We start from the raw sequence: 19,347 nt of genomic DNA, 5'->3' as shown, positions 1-19,347 counted from the left end.
GATTTTTATGAAGTGGATGGCAGATCCACCTGAAGAATAGCAAAGCTTGTTGGCTAAGAGGTCAGATTTTTGGAGCCAGAATGCTAGGATTTGAATCCTGGCTGTCTCACTTACTAGCTGTGTGACCATGAGAAAATTACTAAGCCTCTCTGTTCCTTGGCTGCTCATTTGTAAAATGGGGAAAATAGTAGTCCTGCCTCATGTGATTGTTATGGAGAGGAAGTGAGTTAGTGTTTGTTAATGTTTAATTCCTGGCACTCTCTTGGACTTGACACATGAACATTGGTGCTTTTTAAAGAGGAGCTTATAAAGCAAGCCCTAAAAACTTGCCTTGGGCTTGTGTTGAGTGTAGCCCGATGGAATAGCTTCAGGACAGCTGCAAGGAAAGGTCCTTACAAAGGCTGGTGGGTATGACCTTGACTCTCTGCTGTCTCTTCATCAGGTGGAATACAAGAGAGGGCATGATGAACGTATCTCCACGTTCTCCACGGTGGCGGATACCCCTGAGTTGCTACGGGCCAAGGCAGGGGGACAGCTTCAAAGCGATGTAAGAAATGATGGAGGCCAAGACCCTGTGATTCTCCTTTAAGAGTCTCTATTCCTTCCTTCCTTGGAGGTGGAGGGAGGAAGTATGTAGGAGGCCTCTCAGTCCCATGTGGGAGCCAGGAAGAACTTTCTGAGGTCAAGGATGGTCAAGTCAGATAGGTCAGCTAGCACAGACCTTGTGAAAACTCTTTCTCAGAGAGAAAACTTAGATAGTATCAGTAACAAATCAGCTGTATGTGATTAATCTGAAAAAATTCTGCCCTTGTCCCTGCAAATTACAGAACGTAAACTTCTAAAGAATTTCTACCGTTTGCTTTTCACAGCCCAGTTGCTCCTTAGCATAACAAGACCAAGAACTTAGTCTTCTTCTGAGTGGGAAGTTTAAGCACAAATCCATGTTCGGCTTAATGAGTGGCTCCCACTTGCCTTTGGTGGAGAAGCCTCTTTTGTCTCCCAAACTCGACTGGTGGCTCCTTGAGGGCAGAAGCCTTACTGCTCCGCCCAGCCCCACCACCTGGCCCACAGTAGGTGCTTCATAAGTAGGTGTTGAATTCTGTATTGAATGTCTCCATGCACCAGGCGTTGTGCTGGGTTTGGGGAAAAAAAAAGGTAAATAAGACGCGTGTGGTCCATCAAGCCGTAAGCCAATGATGATGCCATAGGGAGACATGGAGGGAGTTATGCAACCCCTCATCAGATTGCATGCTAGATACTGGGACTGTGGCATGAGATTCATTTTCTTTTTTTTTCATTTTCCAGGTGAGATACACAGAAGACTATGAACAGCAGAGAGGGAAAGGCAGTTTTCCTGCTATGATCACCCCTGCTTATCAGATAGCCAAGAGAGCCAATGAGCTGGCGAGTGATGTGAGTGTCTGCGGCAGTGTTTTCATGTTAGGGGAGGAAGTGGGAAGTTACCTGGACCTGGCGAGTACGACCTCCTGTCTGCTTTTGCATGCACCGTGGTCCAGGAAGTAGCTCTCCTTCAGAACTCTGAAGCTGTTTTACCAAGACGATGATCTGGCACTTTTATGTCTAAGACACACTCCCTAGACCCAAGCAGGAAAAAAAAAAAGAAACATTCCACAAAACACTTGGTTTTACTCCCCTGGCTTCTGTGCACAGAAGGTTAAATTCACCAGGTTTGTCCTTTGCCTTCGTTTAGGTGAGGTACCATCAACAATATCAAAGAGAAATGAAGGGGGTGGCTAGTCCAGCTGCTGGAGTTGCAGGTGCATCGTCAAGGGAATGTATGGACCAGTATGGCCAGGTATGTGATACATCACTTGCTTTCTGACGGTCAGTTCTCAGGTCAGCAGCCCACTAGCCTGTGACACACCGATGACCCTTTAATCCGGGGTTGGGCTGTGGTTTATGTTGCCCTATTTATGAGAGGTGGATTTTCCCAGCCAGACAGCAACCACAAATAATGACACAGGGCTCAACCTGATCCACCAAGGAAAAACAGTTTCTCAATGCTTTTCTTTTCTTTTTTAAAATAAAGAACCTATACCAATATGGTTGATTTGGCGAGAGTAAAGCATTCTCACCTATTTATTGAAGAATGGTCCCAAGGCCTAAGACTGGCTGATTTTAACTCATCCCTGTAGAAGTGTGAAAGGGATCCAAATGCACGTCTCAAAAACTATTGGGCACTTCACTGAATAGCAGGACTCATGTCTCAGAAAGTACATGTCTTATGGAGGTTACTGGATAAAGCAATATGCCAGAGAATGTATATCTTTTCCCCAGTTTCACTTCTCACATGAACTACTTATTGATGGGGTATAGGGGTAGGTTGAGATGATAATTAGAAGCTAATTTTTATTTGTATGTCCCTCTGTATTTTCTGGTGCTACACAGGTGTAGGAGAGAAAGGGAACATTATTTTTTCACCATTGTAAGTAAAGGGTATTGGACGGCCATGTGTGTTCTGGAAGATGCCATTCAGTGGGCTTAGTTGATTTTTTAAAAATTAATTGGAATGTTGTTCGAATTTTTGGTCAGTGGCTAGACTCTACAACATACATGATTTATTCGACATACATCATTTATGAAAGGAAACAACTTATTTCTCTTTAGAAAAATAAAACATCTCTTCATATTGGGGAGACACTCATGTAAGACTTGGGATGTGTGTGAAAATAGATTGTGACCCCTTTGCAAATGTTTAGTTTTGAGTTAAAAAGTCCCTTTTATTAAATACCATAAGTTAATTAAATGGTCTCCGTGCTTTAAACCCAATGAAATTATGTCTTTCTTGGTTTCATGTTTTAAGTATGTTTTATAGAAGGCTCAAGACAACTTTAAAAAAACACTTTCAAGAAATATTTGGTTCCTATATTTGGCAAAAAATATTTTGCTCTAAATGTGGACAGAGCTATCTGCCAGTACATGAGCATGTCTAGACAGATCTATGCACATCGATGAGATGTAACCTCATAGTGTCATAGTTGTTTTCTTGGCCGAAGTTTCTGGTCACGGTGATAACAAATCTAAGAATCAAAGTGGGTGTCGTTTAATAGCACCGCCAGCAACTGTTGAGAGGATCAGTCTTGGGTGGCATTTCCTTGTGTGATATAGCGGGACCCGCCAGGCATGAGTAGGAGGGAGTGAGAGAGAAGCGGACAGACAGTCAGATAAACTATAAATATCTGTAGTGCCTAAAATGCCATACAATTCATTCTTCTTTTCAACGAGTAACTGTTTTTTTAGGTTAATGGACTGTATCATATCATCAACGTATTGTTTGTAACCAGTCAATTCCCCAGTAGGATTGAGTGCCTCACTAAAAGATTTACACACCCGACATAGATACACATAAGCAGAGAAGTTAAACTAAAGCTACAAACCAAACCTACACCGTAGAGCAGAATGGGAAAGAGGGGATTACCAAAGAATTCGAGAGCCTTTCTTCTTTTTTTTTTAAGCTTAACTTTTTTTGCTTATTGCATTTGGCCCCAAACATTCTGGCATCCAAACATAAAAGAGCACTCGGACTGAACAGTTGTCATTATTGGATAAAAAGGAAGCCTGGATTTTCTAATTTGACCCAGCTGTTTTATTTAAGAAAATGTGTGTGCCATGGGGCGCCTGGGTGGTTCCGTCGGTTGAGCGTCCGACTTGGGCTCAGATCATGATCTCACAGTTCGTGGGTTCGAGCCCCACGTCGGGCTCTGTGCTGACAGCTCGGAGCCTGGAGCCTGCTTCGGATTCTGTGTCCCCCTCTCTCTCTGCCCCTCCCCCACTCGTGCTCTGTCTCTGTCTCTCTCTCTCTCAAAAATAAACATTAAAAAATTTTAAGAAAATGTGCGTGCCAGACTCTGACCCTGGTACAGAAGCAGGGCAGGCCTTTGTCTTGGAGGAGGCAGGAGGTGGAGGGAGTCATGAGCCCCAGGGGGCACATGAGGTAGTTTCACATTTGTGGGAACACAGATGAAGAAGCAGCTGATTCTGCCTGGGGCAGGACTGGGAATGAGGGAGGAGCTCCCGAGAGAGAGGGTGGCATCTGACAGGGTCTTGAAGTATATCCCACTGCCAGGAAAGGTTTATGCCAGTGAACATCATGATGGTTCCATGGGGGAGGTTTGCTTTCGTGGGAGTCGGCGCATGGTGTGGGGAAGAGGAAGGAAGAAACAGGCCCAGATTATAATAGTCTGGAATATACATTTAGTCCCATTTAGAGCCTTTCACCCCAAATACAAAAATTCAAATAGTTATATAATGCTCTTCTTGGCAAATTAACATACATTGCTGGGGAAATGGCATCTTGCATGTTAATGGGTTTCTCTGCAGAGATCTGTTAACGGGCCCAAGAAAGGCAGCATCTGAGATTACTGGAAGACAGAGGGACCTCCCAGGTGTCAGATATGACATGAGTACTCCATGTACTATGGAGATTTGTAGAATGTCCGCATTTATCTGGTGGAAATGATGAAGGTGATAATGATAATAGTTACCGTTTATTTCGTGCTGTGTGCCAGGGACCAGTAAGTAGACCTGACCACCAAGTCCACCATCTTAGCCACCACATGGTATTGCTGGGCCCTGGAGGGACCAGTGCGGGTGGACCTCTACGGCAACAGGCTCTGGGAGGTATCACTGCTAGTCCCCCCACCGCCATCCAGGGAGGGGAGCGTCACTGATGGAAGTTTTCGATTGGCCCGGCAGGGTTATTTGGAGGAATATGAGGAGCACAGAGGAAAAGGCAGCTTCCCCGCCATGATCACCCCAGCTTATCAGAACGCCAAGAAAGCCAACGAACTCGCCAGTGATGTAAGTACCTCATCGGGAAGACCCACAGGTCAATTTCTTAGAGCTGAGCCAGAGTAAAATGTTAGCCCTCAGTTTCTCTCCAAATTTCTGACATCTGCTTCTTTTGTTCAGACTCTTCGGTCACAGTTATCTGCTTCAAAGGAGACTGACACAAACAGTGGAACTCCCTTTAGGTCAGCCGAAGCAGGTGCAGATGCTGGGCTAGCCAGATGAGCGGGGCTAGAAGAGTCTTCGCTGAACGGCCCATCTAGAAACCTAGCACGTTAGGGGAAGAGCTGATTAAAATAAGCCATATGATTATCAAACTGGGTATAACCCAGTTGATAAAATGATTTTTATTTGCAGAACGTTGGCCAGCTGGCGGTCCTTGAAAGATAGGCTATAATTAAACTCGGTAGAGGGACGTGCACACATAGATCTAACACAACAACTTGAGCTTGGTCTATATATAGTTAGAAGCCAGCCATGATTTTCACACCCCGCTTGCCCTACTCCTTTACTCTGTCCTATTCCGTTATTATACCCATTTGCCAAGGAAGGTGCACTCTTGCCTCAAGAGGAAAAGTAAAACACATTACTCATTTTGCCCCCATTAGCAGGTGAAGTGAGAAAATATGTTGAAACCATGGGCAGGCTGGGTTTGGAATGATACCTTTTGGTACAATTGTTTCCAGATGTCTCTTGATGCAGAATTAAGCATAAAGGGCACCAAGTGTGAAAGGGGCCAGTAAAAATTTTAATACAAAAGGAACCGAGTAGTTTATGGATTTCATGGAGAAAAAAGTCCCTGTGATTTTTTAATTTTCCCTTCAGAAAGTTCTCTTAAGTAAATGTTGACGTTAAATGTGAGGTCATTTTGGAGTCACTTCTCTCCTGAAGCATGAAGACAACAATTCCCTCCTTGCGTGTTTCTTTCAGATAAAATACAGGCAGGACTTCACCAAGATGAAAGGGCCTGCACATTATCACTCCCTCCCAGCTCAAGACAACTTGGTTCTCAAGCGGGCACAGAGCGTGAACAAGCTTGTGAGCGAGGTGCGTGTGGGGGACAGTGGACACTGGGGCGACCCCAGAGTGAAAAATGCCACGGACCGTGGCTTATGCGCTATACGTCGTTACCAGTTCCCATGGAACGAATGCGCCGTAAAAAGCAACTCACAAGAGAGCCCAGAATCAAACAACCTGAACTTAAAATTAAGTGTCTCCAAGGGTTCAAAAGTTTCTTCTCGAATTCCCATAGGGCTGTAGACTGTCAGACATTTCAGGCAGTCGATTTTTAGGTGCAGGATACTGCCCTAGCCAACCTTTATCACGATATGTCATTGTCAAAGAGTGGACATCGAACATGAGAAAGTGTTTGCAGCATTGCACGTCTCTTATCCTCTTATAATTCTAGCCAGCTTTCCCAGAAGCTATGTGTGTCGTATGAATTCCCGTTACCTTGGAGGCTGGACTGGCTGCCAGGCGCTGTGTGTTGTTTGGGGTGCCTGGTATTTCGGAGTTTTTGAATTGCTGGGACTCTGGCAAGGAAATAACCCCTGGAGCTCCCAAATCCTCATCACGCCCTCCAGTCCTTTCTTTCACAGCAGCCTCTCACTGGCATTTCCTCTCTGGATCCTAAAGGCATTTGAGTTAGCAATCTCTTGCGACAGGGAAGAATGAGAGCTGTTAAAAGTAATCCCTTAATCAGTTATCCGCAACTGAGAAATAGATACTCAAATATCCTAAAATATTTTTCTTCTCTAACCTCAAAAGGTCCGTCCTTAACCCCGAACTGTTACTTACTCTGCGGTCCTCTAACCTTGGGCTGCTCAGAATCCCCGAGAGTGACATTTTCCTCATCTTAGCAGGACACTCACGTATTTTGGAGTCATAGATGGGTCTTGGAATCTGCTCTTTAAACAAATGTTCGCGATGGTTTTGATGCTCCAGGCCAGAGGTCCGCGAACTACAACCCGAGTGCCAAATCTGACCCATAGCCCGGTTTTGTAGATAAAGTTTTATTGGAACACCACCACCTCATGTTTGGTTACACGTTGTCGGTGACTGCTTTCACACCACAAGAACAGAATCCAGTAGTTGCCGGAACTTGCTCTCAATTCATGGAACAGTGGATCTAGATGGAACCTTTGGAATTGTTAGGTCCTCACTTTGTCGTAGGTCTGGAAAAGTAGAGTGTCTTATTCTGGTTTAGAGAGACTTTCAGGAACAGAATTGCAACCAGATCTCTGAAAGTACCATTTTACCACCCAGGAAAAACATTGTTAACATTTTGGCCTTTGTCTGGGTGAAGATACTATAACCTAGTTTATGAATATGAAGACATTTATAGATTAGAATTCAACTATATTTACGGTCTGGTGTACTTTTTTCACTTTATATCAGATTGTGAGCATTATAATGCATCTTGCATACTTTATTTATTAAAAAATTTTTTTAAATTTTTTTTAACGTTTATTTATTTTTGAGACAGAGAGAGACAGAGCATGAATGGAGGAGGGTCAGAGAGAGAGGGAGACACAGAATCCAGCTCCAGGCTCTGAGCGGTCAGCACAGAGCCCGACGCGGGGCTCGAACTCACGGACCGCGAGATCATGACCTGAGCTGAAGTCGGACGCTTAACCGACTGAGCCACCCAGGCGCCCCGCATCTTGCATACTTTAACAAGCATGTTTCCACCATACGTTTTATAAGATAGGATAACAAGTTATATATATTTTCTTGGTGAGGTGTCACAAGAGAACCTTCGGTTTCTTTTCGCTGTTATGTTTATCCCGTAAGACAAACCAGTCGTGCTCTATTCGTGGTAATCAGTCTGCAGCTGCCTCCTCCAATTACCTAGGATGACTTGGAGTCTATTTCATGACTGTAGCCTCACATCTTGCATCTAGCTACCCAGGGGAGCTCAACTAGCCAACCCACTTAAAATTAGAAGGCACTCGATGCATCTGTTAGTGGTCTCAGTTCTTATACTGCTTTGTAAAGCAACTTTTGGGCCTACGTTTTATTGAAGTGTACATACAGAGAAGTGTACAGGTCATCTGTACATAAGGGAAAGGATTTCCACAAGTGGACACATCTGTGCGCCTAGCATCCAGATCAAGAAGCAGGACATGACTCAGACATATCCCTCCCAATCCCACAGACACTTTCCCCTGAGAGTGACCACTGTCCTGATTTCTCAAACCTGTTTCGCCCCTTCTTGGGCTCTATGAAATCTTACTGTCATTTCTCTTGAAAGGGACTATATATATATATATATATATATATATATATATATATATATCTTTAATTTTCAGAACCAAATTGTTGATTTACTTATTTATTATTTGAAAGGAAAACATGTGCAGCTAACTTACTGTATCCTATGCCTGGTCTTTTTAAATGCTGGGTTGAAAGTTTTCTAAAAATATCCTAGTAAAGCCCTGGTGACATTTTTCAAGAGTGGCTTTGGGCTTGGTTTTACTGTGCATCTGGTGTTTTGGTTTCCAAGGTGGAATATAAGAAGGACCTGGAAAGTAGTAAAGGTCACAGTATCAACTACTGTGAGACGCCTCAATTCAGGAACGTGAGCAAGATCTCAAAATTCACCAGTGATGTGAGTTTTTAACACCTCAGCGTTGGTTTGGGGCTTTGTTGATGAGCTAGTTTCTAGGTCTCTTAAGAGACAGTCTGTGTGAATATATCTGTTTGTCCCGGAAGCATGGCCTCTTAGGCACGAATACCTAAGAGTTTTGATTAAGGTTGCCTGCAGGCAGTAGTCCATGTAGTGTTAAATTCTGCCACGCCCCCCGCCGCACACATGACCTTGAGTCCTCATGGTAGCACCCATCCTCTTGTGTTCTTCCTGTGTAGCAGTAGCTGGCTCCTGGTGGTGAATGCTGGGGAGGGGAGGCTGGCTGAGCATGTAACATCGCCTCTCAATGTGACCTCGTGCTTCTTAGTACCCGATCTCCTTTAACCTGGGGACCCAGATGTTCTTTCCTCATTTCACAGATGAGTAGAGACATGCTAGAGTGACATTCGCAAATCTGGAAATTCCCAAAGTTCTGGGGACGTTTCGTTGAGCACATCAAGGACCCATACTAGATGTGATTTTATTTCTGCTTAGCTCCACATAATAGTAGAATTTAAAATCCTGAGGGTATTTGTAAGGTTCAGGGAGGAATTTATTGCCTAAATGTAGGGGTTAAGAGCACCAGCTTCGGAGCTGACAGTCCTGGCTCCATGATTAGCCAAGTGTTCGACTTTGGGCAACTTGTTTAAGCTCTCTGAGCCACTTTGTCCACCTATAAAATGGGGATGATACTAAGTCCCTCCTCGTCATGGAGTGTTTGTGAAGATGAGCCGAGTAGGATCGTGTCTCGGACATAGTAATAGATTTGTCTAAAGAATTTCACTGCCTGTAGGGCGCCTGGGTGGCTCAGTCAGTTAAGAGTCCAACTTCGGATCAGGTCATGATCTCACAGTTTGTGGGTTCGAGCCCCGCGTTGGGCTGTGTGCTGACAGCTCAGAGCCCGGAGCCTGCTTCAGATTCTGTGTCTCCCTCTCTCTCCGCTCCTCCCCCACTCACGCTCTGCCTCTCTCTGTCTCTCAAAAATAAGTAAACATTAAAAAAAAAAAAGGATCGCTGCCTAGAAACTCTATGGCCTCCCAGGGTAGATTTTTTTTTTTTCAACGTTTATTTTATTTTTGGGACAGAGAGAGACAGAGCATGAACGGGGGAGGGGCAGAGAGAGAGGGAGACACAGAATCGGAAACAGGCTCCAGGCTCTGAGCCATCAGCCCCGAGCCTGACACGGGGCTCGAACTCACAGACCGCGAGATCGTGACCTGGCTGAAGTCGGACGCTTAACCGACTGCGCCACCCAGGCGCCCCGAGGGTAGATTATTTTAACGTAGCTTCATTAGAAGCCACCCAAACTGGTCCTGTTTACGACTTCTTGGTATCCCGTTTTGGTTTTCTCTTCATTTGGTAAGCTGCATTTGGGACATGACGTCATTACTTCCCATGGTTTTAGTCGTAACCCACTTATGGTGTAAAAAATCACAGAATTTGGCAAAGCTCAGGTTATATTCTTCATAGAATTAGAAACGGAGGCTATATAGCCTGCAGTGATTTACATGAGCCCCGAGCGCCTGCATAATCAGCGCCTGTCCGTTGGGGAGCGCCACACGCTCAGGGTAGGTTTTCACAGGGGGAAAAAGCTGGTATATTTACAATTAGAAACGTTCCAAGAAAACTGGGTCTGTTGTGTACTGCCTGTGCTCACCCAGATCCTATGTTTGGTTGTGTGCCCGTGTTCTGGCCTCACTCCAGCCTCTTGTGCTTGCTTGAAGTGTAAGTTGTTTTGTTAAAAAAGGGTTTGTCTTTTTTACTCAGCAAGGCACTGACTACCTCGGTAGGTTCTATGTAATCATTTACGTTAACAATTTAGTGCATTAAGATGAGTAGTAGTTTATCTTCAACAGGTTGGGAGGAGAATGCTTTTCTTGAAAGTTTTGTGTTTCCGTGTAGAATAAATATAAAGAAAACTACCAGAACCACATGAGAGGCCACTATGAAGGAGTTGGTATGGACAGACGGACCCTCCATGCTATGAAGGTTGGAAGCCTGGCAAGCAATGTGAGTCCTAGTTTGAAGGGCCTGTAGGTCTGGGGACCTGTTGGGGCGGAGGGAGGTGAAACGTGAAGATTTCAGCCAATTCTTTTTCGACTTCCCTTTGTAAAAGTCAGTGTTCTATTGTGTAAACACTAACCGATACCACCAAAGCTAGGTTGACAATTTGCAAAAGCTTCAATTTATTGGTCTCAGCTTTCTCTGGCTTAAAGAGTTCTTAAATGTGTTATCATGGATCTAGTGCGAGAAAAACATTCCGTTTCTGAGAGAGAGAGAAAAATGGCTGAGCATAATTCTTATTTGAAATCCCTCAAATTTCCATAGTGTTTGTGGCTTGTTTGGAGTTGGTTAGTGGGTTGGTTGGTTCGTTCATTTATTCAATGGTAGTGTTCACTGAAGTCCTCCTGTGGGCAAGTGCCGGTCAAGGTGGTGGGATAACGAAATAGATCGGATCCCATTGTGTGTAATCTGTTGATCTCTCCTTGGCTTTGTCAGTTGGGTTGACAGGGTTGCAAATGTCAGGTTGTAAATCTTGGAGGTACAGGGCACTTAAAAGAAACTGATTTCATTATTAAAACATACAAAGGTCAAATTTCCTCTGCTTGAGAATGTCAAATTTGACCTATAGAAAAAAAAAATTTTTAATCTTGACTTTTCGTTTATTTTCTGGGGGTTTAGCCAAGAAGCTCTTTCATCATATACCCATGTGCCACTGCTTCCCTTTGTAAGGGGTTCCATAATTAATAAGAAAGATAAAATAAAAATGTGCTACAGACGGAAGTTCACTAATTTTGGATTAATTAAGAATTCAAATGAATTAAAGGCAAAGTGCGAACATAATTTAATTTTCCTTGGAGGTGGTGAAACTGAATTAATTTTATTTCTTGTTACTTTTTAGAAGTTTCCTATGTCATTCAAACAAGGTCCAAAGAAAGTGGGGACTAATTTCTTTCTTTCTTTCTTTTTCTTTGTGTTTCAGGTTGCCTACAAGGCTGATTATAAGCACGATGTTGTGGACTACAACTACCCAGCCACTCTTACTCCTTCCTATCAAACCACAGTGAGACTGGTTCCCTTGAAAGATGTAAGTTCTCTTCCGATAGCACCTTCTGCTTTATTGCTTGTCCCTTCCTCCTGTGGAGTGATTCTTAAGTAGCGAGATGGAAAGAGATAAGATACAACAGTTCGTAACAGATGGAAGGGATTAAGAAGGGGAACTTTCCCACTAGGAAGCCCACGTATGCATGTTTGGAAACTCTTAGATTTTCCATGTAAGGTGGGGACAACTCTGGTTCCATCTTGAAAATAACCTGCTCTTCAGTATCTCCTTACAGAATTTGGTGGAATATGTCTGCTGTTGGGCATATTGAAAGTAATCATTCTTTAGCAATGAGGAGCTTCTTTTTCTCTTAATTTAAAGTTTTGGAGTATGGTACGTTGAAGGACTGCAGGAAGTAAAATAAACTAGCTAAAAGTTGAGAGGAAGTGGTAATGTTGACTCAATTTTCTCTCAGGAGCACTTGGGAAAGTATATGTATTTCTTAATTACTATAGTGGTGATTTTATTTAGGTACAGTTTGACTTGTCCCAATGAAATAAGTATAATTAATTAAATTTATTGTTTTCTAAGTGTAAGAATTTTACTGTATATGCTTATTACAGGCAATTTAGGAAATACAGAAAAGTACAAAGAAAAAGATTAAAGTCATCTGCTATCTTAAAAAGTAGTTAAGGTGGTTTAGAACTGAGTTCATATCCTAGTTATTGGCCAGTGATGGTTATCTCCAACCAGTCAATAATTTAATAAATAATTCAACATATATTTACTCAATGCCCAGTGCTACTTTCCTTTACATTCCCTTGGGATCAGCATGACCTCAGTAGTTGACTTGGGTGTTGCTCTCGGTAAATAGGTCTTCGGGTCGCTCTCCCTTTTGCTCGGAGAGGGAGCCTTGTCGGGTTCAGCTGGGCATCTCCAGTGTTTAACGCACGGCTTACGGGACAGCAAAGGACAATCACTGGCAAAGGATAGTTTGGTGAATGAAATAAGCTTTTCAAATGTGTAGTAAAGCAAAGAATGGGAAGTCAAGGAATATAAAGGGCCTGAGCTTTGCTTCTTCTTTTCCCAGGAAGTTTGGTTGGGTTGACGTTCTCACATCACCTTCATGAAACCCAAGGTTACACTTGACTACCTAAGCTACTTCCTTTCTATTTTGGCTGCATGCATTACCTGGGAAACTTGAGGACCAAGAGCACCTCATTAAAATGCGAGTGTCTGCTCAGCCTGTAGAACTCCATCAGTCATGCCTAAGAGTACAGTCAAGTGGAGAGAGATTCCTACAACTTTGTACTCCCATTATAACAGGACTTGCTATTACATTTGTCTGTGGAAGGCTGTGGAATCAAACCACGCACCTGAAATACAGCCTGGTCAGCTGCACGAGATTGATAGGAGAATCAAACCAGACTGGATTCGAAATACTATTTAGAAGCAGAGGGAGATTCTGAACTAGAAGCCCAAGAGCCAGATCCAGGTTACAGAGATGTTTAGTTTGACCACACAGAGTTGAAAAAGTAATTGGACCAACATATAGAGATTTGGGGAGTTCATGTAAAAATTCATATTTTCATCTCTTCTGGAAAAATCTAAAAATGCTGGGAATGGCCACCCTAGCTCCTGCATGATAGCAACTGGCTGGGACTGAGGGGCAGCTGCTCTGGGTTATCTTATTGTCCTTTATCTTCCCTTCCTGGCTCCCATGTGAATTTGAATTTACCACCCCAGAACGTAGAGATTTACATACAGGAAGTATTGGGAGAAGGAAGTTTGGGGAAGGAAGTTGGGGGGAATCCGTTACAAGAGCATTTATGGTCCCTCTGTCTGGTGGCTCTAAAGGTGGTCAAATAGCTATGAAATGAAATAAACAAGCGTGCGTCTTTAATTAGAGAGCATTCCCTTCAGATGGATTTTATCAACACTAATAGCATTAAAATGAGATTCCATCCTCAGCAAAGAGCTCCTTCAGAAAGTAGATTGAAGCAATGGCCAAGCATCTGTGATGTGGCAGAGATGTGATTAATCTTGGAGACTGTTAATTATGTCCCGCAGAGGAGAGTAATTGTGCTCTGCAACATACTAATGCAGAATTATTGGGAAGGAATATGCCTTTTTAAAAAAATGCAGTTTTCGTGACATTTTATCATGCATAATTCTGAACTCTAATAGACTCTTTATTACGAGAGGATAATTTCCCCTCTGAGTTAATGCACCAGGAAGCAACTGCACTCTAATCTCATTAATGGTTGACATTGAAATGACTTTATATTTCCTACTTTTCCTATATACCCCATGTCCGCAACTCACAGTGGGCAAAAACCTCTCTCCCTGGACCACTAACCAAAAAGCACAAAGCGATGCAGTGCTTTATCTCCAAATCCAACAAAATACCCCGTGGCTCAGTGTCGGGAAAGCTCAATTTTTCCTAGATCCTGTTCTAGGAGTTAATTTGTAAGTCATTTGTTCATACCCAGAACATATTTGCCTGTCTAAACAATGGTAGCTCTGGTTATGGGGGATCCCTGATTCATCTGTAAAGAAAAAAAAAAAAAAGTAATCGCTCCAAGCACCCTCGCTTTGGCAAGCCAGGTTTACAGTGGGAGCCACTTTGGCTGACATTAGCTGGGTGACCTTGGGCAAATTAGTTCTCTGGGACTCCGTTTTTGCCTTGTAAGGTGGGGATAATAAGAGCGTCTGCCCGCAGGGTGGTTGGATTAAATGCATTCTTGTGTGTGAAGCACCGGAAGTGGTGCTAGGCACGGGAAGTACCATTCTTTTTTTTTTTTTTTTTTAATTTTTTTTTTTTTTTTTTTTTTTTCAACGTTTATTTATTTTTGGGACAGAGAGAGACAGAGCATGAACGGGGGAGGGTCAGAGAGAGAGGGAGACACAGAATCGGAAACAGGCTCCAGGCTCTGAGCCATCAGCCCAGAGCCTGACGCGGGGCTCGAACTCACGGACCGCGAGATCGTGACCTGGCTGAAGTCGGGCGCTTAACCGACTGCGCCACCCAGGCGCCCCATGGGAAGTACCATTCTTAAGCCACGATTGTCGTTAGCCCGCGGTGGGACAGGCAAGAATGGAGTGAGTACAAGGAGGAGACACGGGAGACAATGGCCCTCTATTTCACTTGAGTCACTGGGCTTTAAAAACGTTGAACTATTCGTCAGCATTTAAATATTTTTTTTTTCAACGTTTATTTATTTTTGGGATAGAGAGAGACAGAGCATGAACGGGGGAGGGGCAGAGAGAGAGGGAGACACAGAATCAGAAACAGGCTCCAGGCTCTGAGCCATCAACCCAGAGCCTGACGCGGGGCTCGAACTCACGGACCGCGAGATCGTGACCTGGCTGAAGTCGGACGCTTAACCGACTGCGCCACCCAGGCGCCCCTATTCGTCAGCATTTAAAAATGGCAAGACTTGACACAATAAAATAGATTTCGGGTTTCTTTGGAGTAACTGGAAGATCTGATCATTCTGGGCCCCGCACTGTTGCACCGTAACTCGTTCCCAGAGCTGAGCAGCAGCTGCGGGCCTTTGCCACAGTCCCCCCCCCACTCCTGAATGCTTCCCCAACAATGAGACCAAACCCTTAGCCCCTACTAGCCCTTCACCTGTACCCAGCTAGTGGTCTGTCCGGCTGTCACAGATTTTGTGACCTCTGGGCTGCAAAGTCGCCCTGAGGTGAGCTGTCACCTATGAAGGCAGCAACAGGAAGTAGCAGCCGGCGGATAGAATGAGAGGCATCAGACTCTAGACAGACCGCTGGTGGGAGGACAGGGCAGTGGTGCCCCTTGCGGAGGGCAGGGCCAGCGGCCAGAGGAGTATGGCCAGAGGCGGTAGGTGGAGGTCTGGGCAGAGGTGCCAGTAGACAGTGGGGACACAGCAAAGGGGTGTGACGTTCTTGGGCATGACCTAGGCCGAAGGATGCGGCCGCACTGTGTGGGAGACCGGGCGGGGTCCCGGGCTTCAGGCGATACGACAGAGGCATGAAGACTGGGCGTGGGGTGTTCAGTGATCTGGTTGCTATGAGCAAAACCGGGGTGTCGCTGACGGGAGGGCCTAGCCAGGAGCCTATAGGCAGAGGGGCTCGGGTGTCACAAGCCACCGGGTCAGTTTGGGGCCCCGGGAGCAAGGGCCCAGCTGAGATACCTGCACGGACTGTGCAAGTCTGCTCGCTCCGTGCAGAGTAGCCTTCTGTGGCTGTTTGCTGAAGGAATGCATGAATGAGCAAATGAATGAGCGTCAGGGGACCACGCAGGCCGCAGGGAAGAAGGTCAGGAATAGGTTAGGGGTGCGTTAAGTTTTCCCTCCTTTCCCTGGATTGAGGGCCGGCCTTGGTTAGACCGTGGAACAGGCCATCCCCCACCTTCAGCCTCTTCGTCTTCGCTAGCCTGCATCCCGGCTCCCCTTCCGCCTGTGCGGGGCTCTGGGCCCTCGCGCAGCTCACCGCCACCCCCTCCCTCGTCACCTGCCGTCAGGCCTCAGACATGTTCCTATACCTCTCTGCTCAATTTGCATTCTGTCTACAGTGGATCTTAGGAGGGAGATCATCCATCTCTTAGTGGATGTTTGGAGGAAAAGAAGACAATTGAATGAATGTCTTCTCATGGGCAAATGGCTAATAATCCTTGAGTCTCTGAAGGGCAAATTGTACTTTCCAAAGGGAAAACCCACGAGCCCCCGTGTCTTGAAATGATGGGAAACCTGGAAGTCAGTGCACTAGGCCGTGCTGGAGGTTTATCTTACCTCCTTCTCTTCTGAAACGGCCCACCCTTCTTCTTTCACGAACGTGCGAAGCTTTCGGCCATTTTCTCAGGGACACCGACGGGGCGGAAGTGAGGGCCAGGCAGGGGCTGGCGTACAGGGTGAAGCCACGCGAAGACCGTCCTCGCCCAGAGCTACTGATGTGCCCTCGCCTCCCACCTCGACGTGCCTATGGCATCAGTTGGACTTTTTGTCCCTCTTGCATTTTTCGTTCCCTTTTTAAAAAGACCTCTTTTCTTTTGAAGCATAAAGCATATATAGAAAAGTACATTAAGCATAGATAGGCGGCTTGAATTATTACAAAGTGACCTTGTGCGTGTGTTTCCATTGGGAATGCATGTAAGAATAGAACTGTTGAGACCTAAGGTATGGGTGTGTATGCCAAAGCGCCATATTGGTCCCAAAGTGGCTTTGCCAACCCGCACTTCCACCAGCTGTGTTGTGAGCGTTTCTGCAGCTCCACATCCTTGCCAGCCCTTGGTAGAGTCAGTGGCTTAAATGTTCACTCTTCAGGCAAAAGCGGAGGGGTGTCTAATTGCAGTTTTCATATGCATTTCTCTGATTCATAACAATAATAATGTAGATGAGCACCTTTTCCTGTGCTCACTGGCTCACTGTGCTCCTGTTAAAGTCACTCAATTCTACCATGTGTTGGGGTTTTCTTGTCTGTGGGGTTGGAGAGTCTGTTGGTTTCCAGTTGGAATCTTTGATCCTTTTTGTAGTAATCAGAGGATCACAGCTCTGCTGAGCTTAGGGGCAGGGAACTAATAAGCAAATCTTAGAGAAAAGTGTTTTTTGTTTGTTTGTTTTAACCAGGTCAACTATAGGCAAAGCATCGACAAATTGAAATACAGCTCTGTGACCAACACCCCTCAAATTGTCCAAGCCAAAATCAATGCCCAGCAACTGAGTCATGTAAGTAACCTGTCCTTGCCTAGTGGGGGACTCACAATTGCTTTGTGACCCCTGGATATCTGGCTCCCAAAGGATTTGGCTTTCATTCATGGCGACCTATGTCTTGTGACAACCATGAAATGACCTCCCCTCAATGTAAACTGTTTATTATGGAAAATTCCAAATATATTTAAGTGTAGAAAGGATAATGTGACGACTCCCCGTGTATCCATCACTCAGCTTCAACCACTACCAACTCGTGGCCAGTCATACTTCATCTATATGCCCATCCACTTCCCCATTTTGTGTTATTTTAAAGAAAAAGACCAAAGATTAGCTAATTTAACCTATCAATACTTTAGGGTAAATCTCTAAATGATTAAAAATTCTCAGACATATTTATATGATTTTAGTATATCACCCCAAAAAACTAATAGTAATTCTTAATGCCACCAGTGTCCTATTAGCATTCAATGTTCCAGTGATCTCATAAAGTTATTTTGTCTTACGGTTCGTTTGGAACGGGATCCAAATGAGGTCCATGCTTGTGAATGGCTGATAGCTCTTTAAGATTCTTTTCATCTTTAAGTTTTCCTGTTTTTCTCTTTTCTTTCTTGCAAGTTGTTTATTGAAGAAACTGGACTGTTTATCCTGTTATGTTTCCCACAGTCTGCACTTTGCTTACTCGATCCCTATGTGGACTTCACATGTTCCTCTGGCCTCCAAATGTCCCATAAAATAGTAGCTAGATTTATAGGTTGGATCAGGCTCAGGTTCAATTTGGGGCCAAGGATGCTTTTCAGATGATGCTCTATTTTTCCACTGGCAATCACCTAATGTCTGGCCGGCCCTTTTTTGTGTGTGACTTAAGATGGCTTTTTTTTTTCAATGTGAGCAGCCACTGATAGTTACTCCCTGAGTATCTACTCTGCCTATAGTGAGATGTTCAGCGGTGTAGCACATTAAAAAAAAAAAAAAAAAAAAAAAAAAAAAAGTTCTGTATCCATAGTGCTTCAAAGGAGAGTTGGTGAAATAACCACAGGGAAATATTTTATACACTCACAACTCAGAGTGTGCCTTTGAGTTGTTTTGCTTGTCACTTGACCTCTTTAATCAGCTGATTTCAAACACTCATAAACTTGCAGGCTTCCTTGTCAAATTTTCCAAAAACTCCTTGTCGGCTATTGGGTCTAAGGGGAAAGTGAAAAAGAGAGGCTTGCCTCCAAAATTCACCTCCTGTCTGTATAAAAACCTTGCATTTACCCTGTGGGTTGATTTTAAATCCAACAGGTGAATTACCGCGCTGACTATGAGAAAAACAAGTTGAATTACACACTGCCACAGGACATACCTCAGCTGGTGAAGGCCAGAACCAATGCTGAACTATTCAGTGAGGTGAGCAAGCAGTGGAGGTGAGAACGTGGTAGGGGGTGCGTAACCTATGTGAAGGTGAGGGCACCAGTCCCAACAAGCAGCGGCTGTTGTGTTTGGGGAGAGACGTTCATCAGAGACGCCCATCACATTATTGTTTTGAATTTTGCTGTCTCATGGACTGTGGAAGTTCACGGGGGATAAACTGATCGTGGAAATGTAATTCTCATGATCTGAGCATGTGCACAGCATGTTCTCAGACACACACACACACGCCATCACCATCATGGTCATCCTCGTCCTGGTGACTTCTGACCGGTGCTTTGCTGTGTGGCGAAAATTCGAGTTTTGAGATCAATCTCAGTCGCTAGATTTTTCCTGGAGTCACAAGGGGGCTGTGATTAGGCTTCTCGTTCTAGATGGGGGCAGGAGAAGAAAAAAAGGAACTAACATTTATTGAATGCCTGCTCTGTGCAGCACACTGAGACAGGCAACCAAAAATGGAATTATTCAATTATCACCCCCCCCACCAAGGACGCATTTATTGCAGGGACACAGTGGCATGGGCTTTGGTATGAGAATCCCCCAGGTCAGATGCTGGCACTGCGATTTTTAAGCTGTGTGACCTGTGTGAGGTCATAGATGTCTCTGAGCCTCATAGGCCTAATGCAACGTATGTACAGTTGATGAGTAGAAGGCACTTAGGAAGGACCAATAAACTGAAGGTGTTGTTACCATGGTAATATCAATACCTTCCATCTTTACCAGCTTGGGATCTGTTTTCATGTTCTATGTCCAGTTTATCCCCACAACAG

At 44.6% G+C, this 19,347-nt stretch overlaps 1 protein-coding gene across 7 annotated transcripts in view; it reads left to right on the top strand.

Annotated features, from left to right (window-relative positions):
• The window catches only part of NRAP (nebulin related anchoring protein), a 71,030-nt gene that overhangs the window by 9,930 nt on the left and 41,753 nt on the right, over nucleotides 1-19,347 (top strand). For 5 of the 7 annotated variants that reach the window (XM_086680915.1, XM_086680914.1, XM_086680913.1 and 2 more), the window contains exons 7-16: nucleotides 443-547; nucleotides 1,306-1,413; nucleotides 1,712-1,816; nucleotides 4,717-4,821; nucleotides 5,740-5,856; nucleotides 8,315-8,419; nucleotides 10,340-10,447; nucleotides 11,421-11,525; nucleotides 17,084-17,182; nucleotides 18,452-18,556. In XM_086680915.1, the coding sequence (XP_086537041.1) occupies nucleotides 443-547; nucleotides 1,306-1,413; nucleotides 1,712-1,816; nucleotides 4,717-4,821; nucleotides 5,740-5,856; nucleotides 8,315-8,419; nucleotides 10,340-10,447; nucleotides 11,421-11,525; nucleotides 17,084-17,182; nucleotides 18,452-18,556 (1,062 nt within the window). The remainder of the gene's footprint in view (nucleotides 1-442; nucleotides 548-1,305; nucleotides 1,414-1,711; nucleotides 1,817-4,716; nucleotides 4,822-5,739; nucleotides 5,857-8,314; nucleotides 8,420-10,339; nucleotides 10,448-11,420; nucleotides 11,526-17,083; nucleotides 17,183-18,451; nucleotides 18,557-19,347) is intronic. The other 2 variants (XM_086680917.1, XM_086680916.1) reach the window with 1 other exon arrangement.

The sequence above is a fragment of the Puma concolor genome, chromosome D2, assembly GCF_028749965.1.
Source record: "Puma concolor isolate L17-30 chromosome D2, mPumCon1.1.hap2, whole genome shotgun sequence".
NCBI lineage: Eukaryota > Metazoa > Chordata > Mammalia > Carnivora > Felidae > Puma > Puma concolor.
This window is presented reverse-complemented; position numbering and strand designations above follow the sequence as displayed.